General features: G+C 40.3%; 5 protein-coding genes across 5 annotated transcripts; 3 read left to right on the forward strand and 2 right to left on the reverse strand.

Annotated features, from left to right (window-relative positions):
- Positions 1–104: 104 nt before the first annotated feature.
- JH06_4317 (mitogen-activated protein kinase kinase 1 interacting) lies at positions 105–597 on the reverse strand (the record flags this gene model as incomplete). Its single annotated transcript, XM_014670078.1, has 5 exons — positions 105–197; positions 229–336; positions 366–445; positions 477–535; positions 566–597. 5 exons carry the CDS (start codon positions 595–597, stop codon positions 105–107), a joined length of 372 nt encoding a protein of 123 aa, XP_014525564.1.
- Positions 598–1026: 429 nt separating this feature from the next.
- Positions 1027–3624, forward strand: JH06_4318 (hypothetical protein; the record flags this gene model as incomplete). The annotated part of the gene is made up of 5 exons (XM_014670079.1): positions 1027–1215; positions 1246–2613; positions 2644–3061; positions 3091–3280; positions 3312–3624. The coding sequence occupies 5 exons, from the start codon at positions 1027–1029 to the stop codon at positions 3622–3624; spliced, it is 2478 nt and encodes an 825-aa protein (XP_014525565.1).
- A 294-nt stretch (positions 3625–3918) lies between these two features.
- JH06_4319 (n-alpha-acetyltransferase auxiliary subunit-like protein) lies at positions 3919–5802 on the forward strand (the record flags this gene model as incomplete). The annotated part of the gene is given in 2 exon segments (XM_014670080.1): positions 3919–4070; positions 4083–5802. 2 exon segments carry the CDS (start codon positions 3919–3921, stop codon positions 5800–5802), a joined length of 1872 nt encoding a protein of 623 aa, XP_014525566.1.
- Positions 5803–6888: 1086 nt separating this feature from the next.
- JH06_4320 (hypothetical protein) lies at positions 6889–8439 on the reverse strand (the record flags this gene model as incomplete). The annotated part of the gene is made up of 8 exons (XM_014670081.1): positions 6889–7323; positions 7354–7402; positions 7433–7728; positions 7757–7837; positions 7868–7984; positions 8015–8117; positions 8148–8290; positions 8323–8439. 8 exons carry the CDS (start codon positions 8437–8439, stop codon positions 6889–6891), a joined length of 1341 nt encoding a protein of 446 aa, XP_014525567.1.
- Positions 8440–8536: 97 nt separating this feature from the next.
- On the forward strand, positions 8537–8805 carry JH06_4321 (cytochrome B5; the record flags this gene model as incomplete). Its single annotated transcript, XM_014670082.1, has 2 exons — positions 8537–8613; positions 8646–8805. The coding sequence occupies 2 exons, from the start codon at positions 8537–8539 to the stop codon at positions 8803–8805; spliced, it is 237 nt and encodes a 78-aa protein (XP_014525568.1).
- Positions 8806–10086: the final 1281 nt, after the last annotated feature.

Here is a 10086-nt window from a genome sequence, read left to right on the forward strand (position 1 = left end):
TGGTGTGAATACGTATAGAAGGGATTATATTGAGATGTTTATATGATATGTTTGTTACAATCATTTGTTCACAATTCACTTATATCAGTAACAAACACACCAAACTAACAACTGGGATTTTCAACCTCTAAAGCAAGGTTATTCAATACTCCTTGAATTTGAGGGGCAAGGGAGAGAAGAAGAGCCTCATTTTTTTCCTAGTCAATCATTCCAGATCGATTAAACAACATGACAAAGGATTGTCGTGATAAGGAACGAATTGTAAATAGACATTACGAGACGATTCTTGTATACTGATAGAACGACAGATAGATTACCCACTTTGAGTCGTCGAGTCTAAATAGAAATACATTCAAAGTTCTCACTTGCTCCGCAACAATAGCCAGACAAACAGGAAACTCAACTTCTTCAGAGCCAATGTCAATTGTTGAAACTGGATTAATTACTATCCATTTAGACGATTGCATATATATCACCTCTCATGAGAGGAACTCCGTCCGCAGTACTTGCAATCACAACATCAATGAAAGGAAAACTACAGATGATTTCTGAATAAGGGATCTACCGAAGCATTAGATCTGAAAATGGTTTCTCCATCTGGGGATTCTATACTGAAGGATTGTCAACAAACTCACTCTCTCTAATTGTGGAAGGCTTCTCTAAATCATTAGAATTACTTTGAACAAACTACCATCATAATCTGGTTGAATTGAATAAGATCGATCGAATTGACAACACGGTTTTCCTTCGATTCTCCGCCATCTCCTTTGTCTCGTCGTTTCTGTTCTCTTTTCCTGTTTCTTGTCAGATTCTATACTGTAGTAGTTTCTGTGAAAGGAATGTCGGATTCAAAGTCAGTATCTTCCGAATTAGCAGAACCCTACCTGAATTATTCTCGTCTTCAAGGTGATGTTGAAATCGTTGGGATTTTCTCGAAATAGTTAATGAATTTAGAACGCTGAGAAGGAGTCATATACATGTGTCGCTGTTCACCAAAGATATCTCGCTTTGGGAACGAATTCTGGAATGGTGATGCTTTTCAACTCAAAAAACAAATTGTTTAAGATTCTAAAGGCTCATGTTGGTCGAGTGAATGCAATTTCTGTCGACAAAAGTGGTGACACGATTGCTACTGCGGGAGAGGACGGATTTGTATATATCTATATTCTTTCCGAAGACAGTCGCATTTCACATAAATATGTGACAGCAGTTCGGGTAGGTTTTCATGTGTCGTTTGATTGCTAGGCTGTTCGACTGGATTGTGCTTCAAAGGAGAAGATGTTTGTATGTGGTGGATTGAAAGGCCAGTTGATCTTGAACAAGAAGAGTTGGTTTACCTATCAAGATATCGTGGTTCATGAAAATGAAGGACCTATTTCTACAATTGCTTATTCCTATCCATTTGTTGCTTGGTGTAGTGAATACGGTACCAATATATACAATATTGAAACAGAAACAAAGGTATTCTTTGTACCCAAACCCAAAGATGTCCCTGAAACGAGCCTCTGTAACCCTCGTCTGTGCTGGTATGGAAACTCACGTCTTTGTATTGGCTGGGGTGCTACATTGACTACAGTTCGAATGAATTTCAAGACAGCAGCAGGAAATAAAGTGTGGTATGGAGAGATCACTAGTAGTTTACCTCTGGAGTATTGGGTTTGTGGACTTGGTATATATGATGATGACAATATTACCATCTTGGGGTATGATAAGCCTGAGACAGATTCCGACATTCAGCCTCCCTGTATTTATGTTGTGAATTGTCTTTCAGGTGTCTGTGCAAGTGAAGAGTGTTTGCCGATCAAAGGATATGAACACTATTCATGTAAGGATTATCAGCTTGAGAGTAATGTAACATCTCCCACTTCATCACCACTTCCTTTGTACTTAGTTTCTCCTCATTCTGTTGTCCGTATCACTCCTCGTACGCCTCAGGATCATGTGGATTGGGCAGTCCAACATGAGGATTATGAGCGTGCTCTTCAGATCCTAAGTGATCGTTCCAATGGCTTCTCTCCTGAACGTGTTGCTGATATGCATGAGCAGCATCTCGAGTATCTTTTCTCCTCTAACCAGATTGAGAAAGCTGCTGCACTTTGTCCCACTTATTTAGGGAAGGATGAGAGTCTTTGGGAGCGATGGATTGCTCGTTTCAATGGATTGAACAAGTTGCAGTTGCTTCTCCCTTATATTCCTCTTTCAGAGCCACGTCTTCCTCTCCCTGTTTATACTCTGATTCTGAACTATTTCTTATACAATGATATTCCTTCCTTCCTCTCCCTTATTCGCTCTTGGCCGAAGCCTGTAGGTGATCCATCTGATCTCTATGATCCTTACGCTTTGCTGGCATTACTGGAGGTGATGAAGAAAACAAAGCGGGAATCTGCAGTGCAGGAATCCTTGGCTGAACTCTATGCAATGACTTCCCAATATGACAAAGCTATCAAGATGTATCTCGATAGTAATATGACCAATACTGAGGGATCCCCACTTTTCGATTGGATCGAAACGCATCATCTGATTGAATTGGTGAAGACGAATGTCCTCCAGTTATTCCGTCTGAATAGCAAGCAAGCCTCGGTTCTATTATGTAGTCATATGAATGAAGTGAAAGTGGGTGAGTAGATGGAGAATAATACATAGCCCCAAGATGTAATCAAACAACTAGGGAATGAGCCCAGCTATCAGCAAGAGTACTTGCATGAGCTATTCTGCTCGCATACTTCCGAGTACAATACAGAGGAATTTAAGTCTCTCCATGCCTTACAATTGGATCTCCTGATCCAGTTCAATTCCCCTGATCTCCTGTTTTTCTTAGAGACTTCACAGGAGTATGATGTACCAACAGCTCTCAACAAGTGTCTACACAGCTCACAACCACATACACGCGAAGTCATCTATTTGTACTCGCGTCTGGGAGATACGACGCGTGCTCTCCAGATGATCGTCCAGGACCTTGGAGATGTAGACATGGCTCTGGAGTTTGTGCAGAAGTGGAAAGATCGAGACCTCTGGGATGATCTGGTCACATACTCAGTGGTGAAGCCAGAGTTTGTAGGAGGTAGATGTGAGAGAAGGGTTTAAGTGTAGCGTTGCTGGATCGTGCAGGCGAGTTTATCAATGCAATCACGTTGGTAGAGTGTATTCCTGAGGGAATGGAGATTCCTCAACTGAAGGAGCGATTAGTTCACGTACTTGATAACTATTCACTGGAGTTGGAGTTACGTCAAGGATGTAACACAATCTTAACTTCTGATATGGCTGAGTTGTATGAGAGATTGTGAGACACTGGCACTCCCTGTAATGTGTAGAGTAAAGGCGAAGATGGCTGGAATCCGACTAGATCCAACGGCTGTATGTACTATCTGTCAGCAAGAGTTGTTCCAGATTCGAAAAGCAACGCGTACATGTCCTCCTCCTGCTGTGGTGGCCTTCTACTGTTCTCATTTGTATCATCGAAGTTGTTTAGAGCATGTTTGCGGTAGATTCGATGATAAAGCTGAAGGAGAGCCAGTGAAATTGCGGTGTATTCGTTGTGAGAGTGGAGATACGTCGGAAGCGCACGAGGGTCAGGATGTGTTAGAAATGGCCTTTGAATTACAGCCTGATATAGACGATGAGTGAAAGTGAAATGTTTGTTGACTCAATTCGCATTCCTTGATTGCATTGTCATTTATTGTGAAGATGTCGGATAAGCGACAGCAGAAAGTTCAAGACTCCCAATTCTTACCAGAAGCAAAAGAACGACAGTTTCAAACGGTGGTGGTAAGGAAAGACAAAGTTCATGAATTTGTAGAAAGCATATGAAAAACAAGAATGGGCAAAGGGACTAAAGTTAATTGAGCCATTAAGTAAGGAATTCCCTGAAAATGGAAGTAGGGTACTTGCGATACATTGCAATACCTAGAGATAATTTCGATGAAAGCAATTTTGAAGTTTAATATCGATAAGAATACAGAGGAAGCAGAAAAGGGATTAAAGAAGGGAATAACCCTTGGTCGTCGTACGAGTTTGACCTGGCATCTCTATGGAATTTATCAGCGTTCTCAAAAGTTTGATTCGAAGGAGATGTTGATGTGTAGACGATATTCAGATGCCAAAAAAGCTTTTCAGTTTGCACACACTCTTGACCCAAAGAATATCCAGGTTATCATTGACTTATCGGAGTTACAGATCCAAGTTCGTGATTTTGCCGGATATCGCACATCCAAGCAGAAGTTAATCAACGAGAGAGGTGGAAATCACGCTTATTGGTTGGGATTTATGACAGGTGCATATTTGGATGCTAAGTATGATCTCTGTCGCGATATTATCTCCACCTTTCGAGACACCCTTGAAGACAAACCGTCGTACATGCGTCAAGAGCTGGTATTTTTGGAAACGCAATGTTTTATGGTTGAAAAGAAATGGCGGGAAGCAATTGGTGTTTTAGAGAAGGGCATGAAGGATGTGTTAAATGTTGATAAGGCAAAGGAGATGTTAGCTGTTTTATATGGATATGTGGGAGAGAAAGAGAAGAGTGAGGCATTGTGGAAGGAATTGCTTGATATTTGTGAAGAGAATTACCTGTATTATCGCGGTTTGGAGTGTTGTGTACTTGATTTGTGGAATACATTTGACTCCTACAAGGGAATGGAATTACCCTCGGGACAGAAACTGTTGGAGGATCAGCGGATATCTCTTCGTTCTCTCTATCGTGATTTGCAGGCAAAATATCCTCGTAGTAATGCGGTGTCGTTTATCCAACTCGCTTTCCTGGAGGGAGAGGAGTTCAAGGAGTTCTTGAATCGGATGATCATGAAGGCAGTACGGAAAGGAGTTCCTTCCTTCTTTAGCTGTCTGAAGACGCTGGTTAAGAAGAATCCTGCAAAACTAGAGGTATTGAAGCAGTTGGTGATTGGCCACTATGATTCACTAACATCGTGTGGTCATTTGAATGAGGAGACAGAAGAGGAAGAACCACAGGTGGAGCTGTGGTTGCTGTTTCTCTTGGCTCAGATCGAGGACTGTGAAGGCCATTTCGAGAAGGCTCTGTCCTATCTTGAAGCAGCATTGAAGCACACTCCAACATGCTATGATGTGTATGTGGTGAAAGCCAAGGTGTTACGTCATGCAGGAGATTTAGTTGGTGCTGCAAGTGCTATGGGCTCTGGAAGTCAGCTGGATTTGGGAGATCGTCATATGAATACGAAGCATGTGAAGTACCTGTTGCGCAGCGATCAGATTGAGGAAGCTGACAAAGTTGTTTCCTACTGGACTCGAAAGGATGTCCCCTCTCGTATCGAACTGAATTCTCTCCAGGCGAACTGGTTTGAGGTAGAGTGTGGAGACAGTTATTGTCGTAAAGGCGACATTCCTCATGCTTTCAAGATGTATCACAATGTGCTGAATCATTTCAACACCTATGTGGATGATCAATTTGATTTCCATGGATATGTAATGAGGAAGGCAGTTGTAACAAGCTACATTGAGTTTCTTCATGATGTCGATTCGCTGTACAAGAACAAGTTCTACAAGCGAGCAGCAATGGGAGCAATTCGCTGTGCAATCAGTTTGGCACAAAACCCTATAAATGAAGTAGAATACAAGAAACATTATCCTCTGTTGCATTATCCTAAAGTTCACAAGAAGGGAGCTGAGTATCGTGATGACGAGGATCCTGATGGCTTGAAATTGATTTCTGGAAAGGAACCTGAAGAGTGTGCTCGTAAAGCTGTGGAAGAGTTGTTACTGTATGCAAAGGATGATCCCGAGTGTATGAAGGTTGTGAAAGAATGGGAAGAAAGGAAGGAACGGAATTAATTTGTTTGTTACGAAATTGATATCTTCAACAATGGAAATGGATTAATAACAATAATTATGTAGTAAAGAATAATTGGATAGGAATAATCACATACCAACTTATTCATTCCAATTAATGAAGGGTACCAAATTAGTCTTAATAATTCATTTCTATTATTGTTTACTGGAAAACTGACAAAATACAATAAATTTGAACAAACAGACCAGACTTGATCATATTCTGCTCTACACTGAGTCAGCTCATTAGCGAGTGTTTGCGTGGGAACAACATCCTTTGCATAAGGAGTCTACAAATCAAGTCCAAATGCATTCTCCCTACACCCTGTAACAATTGAACATATTTGGCATGATAGGAAGAAACCTCATTGGCAAACTACAAATTATCCCATTGCTCAAATTCAACGGTAATAAAAACATCTACAGATTTGTGTTTGAAATCCTGACGAATCCTCTCGTGAACGGTTCGAATAGAGTCTTTCCAGCTTCCACAGTACTTTTGAATATTTTTGATTTCCACAGATGTAAACGAAATAGTGCCTCCTGTCTTGTTGCTGTATTTGTCAACGAGACTAACCAAAGGGGCAAAGTACTTGGCCATCATCTCCTCAATATACAAATGTAAGCGATCCTGATACAATCGAGTGAAGTCATTCTAGATCTCATATCCTCCTCGATCCTACCTCAACATTCAAGTGACGGGAAGCATATACCTCAGCAACGTAGAGACAACTATTCAGGATGAATGCTGGCCGTTTCTATGTCTCAACAAAGCATTCCAATCTCACATTCTCCTTTACACATGAGGCGAGTTTCATCAACAGATTCACCATCTCAAGGGAGAGAGCGTTCACTGACTCTTCCCAGAGATCCTTACTCACATACATGTCGTAGGATATTCCCAACACATACACGGAACAAGAGAGTTCAGCAAATCGCCTAACAGAAGGATGTACGTCAGTGGTTACATTGAGATTCTTAGGCTGAACAGGGACACTTCGGATGGATTTGAGTTGAATACTCATAAGTTCCTTAAAACGAGAAATACTTTTGCTACGAAGACTGGTCATAAACAGAACAACAAGCCACTTACTTGAGAAAGAACTCTTGAAGGATGGGCACTCCTTCTTTAGCCAGAGTTTCTACTGACGCTTGTAGCATGATGCAAACTAGCATCACTCCCACAATATCAAACGTATTTCTGACCCATTGGACTGTCAGTTGGTGAATCACTTCACATGCAGGGCCATAAACATCAATAAACACTTGCGTATCAGGTGGCTGGAAGAACAGGACGTCGAAAGCAAACTCGCCCAAGGCGCAATCAAGCAAATGGCGCAACACAGAACGAAGAAGTTCGGGGAAGGTGAGATAACGATTGTCGGCAGCGAGGATTTGTGGTAGTAGCGGAGGTGAGGAGGCAAAGTCGATAACAGAATGACGGTCAGAAAGAGTGAAGACTGCTTGTAGAAGAGCAGGATCCCCATGGGAACGTTTCTTGAGGATGGATTTGGATCCAGAGGTCTATAGATGAGGGATAGAAGCATATTCCACCATAATAGTCTCATCAGCAGACCCAATCTCATAAGTTCGATTCATGAGTCTATGAATGAAACCTCCTACTCTAATATACGCTTTACAATAGTCATGAAATATTCCGTATACAACACTCTTCATGATATCTGTGTATCTGATACAAATTTCATCGTAATAGGCAGGAAGATGTGCTTGTAAGAATGCAATACCTCCACTCAGTCGCAATAAAACTTCTTTCTGGAATATTTCGATGTTACTATCCCGTTTGATCTCCGAAAACTTACGGAAGACGGCGTCTCGGATTCGGTTCCCACAATGAAGTCTAAGAATGTTTAGATCCATTTTGACCTCCTCAATCGCCTTCACCGTACTCCGTTTCAACATAACTGCATCCTACATAAGAGCCTATAAGCTTTCCTACATCCACTCCCACACAATCCACAAAGTCCAATCGTTTACCAAATTCGGCCAGCTGCACGAAAAAGTCATCATTCATCTCTCCCTAACAATAAAGGAAGTCAGAGAAACGGACACTAATAAGAGTGTTGACCATACTCGGCTTAATCGATAGCTCATTCACCACTTCACGCAACTCCATATCAACAGCTCGCCGATTCTTCAATCGTAACGAAATGCGATCGGATTCATTCTATTCATTAATTGAATTAGCAATAACCACTTGAAGATTCCGAATCTCGTCTACAGCTTTGTCTAGATCAGCTTGATATGTCATAATGATACTCTCCATTTCTGCCAAGATTAAGGAACATTGCTCCACTTCTCTATTTATAAACAAAAACAATCCCTTCTACAGATGGAGATGAGCAACGTTTACACTCTCTCGAATATAATCTCGGATGGAGATTTCACTGTATTTCTGCAACTCTTTATCTATTTGCTCTCCATATACCGAGAGATCGACGTTATTCTGTAATGCTTCTTGTACAATCTCTTCCTAAACAATAATTTCGTCAATTGACACACTACTTGTTGAAAACGGTCTAGATCTGAACGAAGATCATGAATATCGGTTATTTCTTCCTCGTCTGTCTTTGAACGCATATAGATTTCCTCTTCATCACTACTCAAATAGCCAAGTTCCATGATACTTTGGTACTGAAAAGAGGATAGAAATGGGGCCGAAAGGCGCAGTATTGCGACAGCGAAAGATACTTCATTTTTTATTTCTAAAAGGCTTCGAATGCAAGAATACACTAGAGAAGAAGTGCTTAAGCACAACACCAAGGAGAGTTGCTGGGTTGTTGTCGGGAACAATGTGTAAGAATGGTCATGAGAGATGATGGGTTTAGATATGATATGACCAACTTCCTTTCTCAGCATCCTCCTGGTGCTACTATGATCCTTAATGTTGCTCAGAAGGGTTCTGATGCTAAAGGAATGTACAATATTCACAGCCCTAAAGCGAAGGCTATGTGGGATTCGTTAAAGATTGGTACTCTGAAAGCCTAAGTTTGGTCTATTGCTCAAGATGTTTGTTGTTTAACTCTATAGAGCACATGAAATGCTTGATATTATCTAGCATTGATTTTTCTCATTCTCGGAAGGTGAATCATTTGGGCGGAATCAAGTGACGGCAATCATTTGTGTGGCGTCATTTGCACCGTCATTCCATAATTATCATAAGAATGTTCTTCTTGTTACCACTATACAGGGGAGTTTCATCATATGGACAATAATTCGTCACTCTTTCTGCAATAGAACAAAGATTATTTTCCAATAGATACCTAAGAGAAGTTGTCCTTTATCAAAAATTCGGTTAATTATTCTATCCATTCATGTCTAACATAGAAAGCTGGCCACTATCAGTTGTTGAACATTCCCAACTTGCTAGTATTCGAAAAAGGGATACGTGAAAGCAGCAAATCCATTAATATAAAAAGAATAGTGTGAAAATAGATTTCATCTGATTCAGTAGTCAACGATTAGTTCATGTGTAGATGACGAGGCTCTATTATTTAATAATTCTTCAATAGAATGAACAAGAAGTGTGTATAACCAACAAGAGAAACAGTGGATTCTTAGTATTCCTGTGGTGTTCGAAGATAAGATATTAATGACGAGATGGATAAGTGAAGTATCAATGAAACAGGAGTAATGGTTATAATAGGATATCATCTCTAGATTGTTCATGATTATCAAATAACGCATCTTGTACACCATTTCGTTCACTTTGTATCCTATCTATTTCTTCTACATCCTGCAATTGTGTCAGTAGAATAGATTTCGAATAGAAGTAACAAAGAACTGTGATGCATTACAATTTCGCAGAACATTATGTGTTATAGTCAAGAACAGTTCAACATATCTATCACTTGTTATTATCTCATCCATTCAGTTAACAAAGGCAACTACCGTAGCTTAAATGGTGGTGACTCTAGGTCGGTGTTATTCTAATCTCGTACATTATTACACCAAAATAGTGTTTCATACAGTTTTTGTGCCTTCTAGGCAGTAATGATAGTTACATAAATGCCATCTAAATTATACCTGAATAGAAACAATAATCACTGCATAATGTTACAAAAGGCCCCTAATAACACCGTCAAATCTCAAAGATTTCTTGCATTCCTTTTCGTTTTAGCCATGTCAGGAGAGAAGAAACAAAAGCCTGAAGAATTGTTAAATAAACTACGTAAATTGGAGGAGAATAAGCATTGTGTGAATTGTGGAGAGTATGCAAAGTTGGGTCATGCGAATGTTTGTGGTAAGATATGGAAATATGCAAATGAT

This window comes from Blastocystis sp. subtype 4 (assembly GCF_000743755.1).
Source record: "Blastocystis sp. subtype 4 strain WR1 chromosome Unknown seqid_0337, whole genome shotgun sequence".
NCBI classification, from domain to species: domain Eukaryota; class Bigyra; order Opalinata; family Blastocystidae; genus Blastocystis; species Blastocystis sp. subtype 4.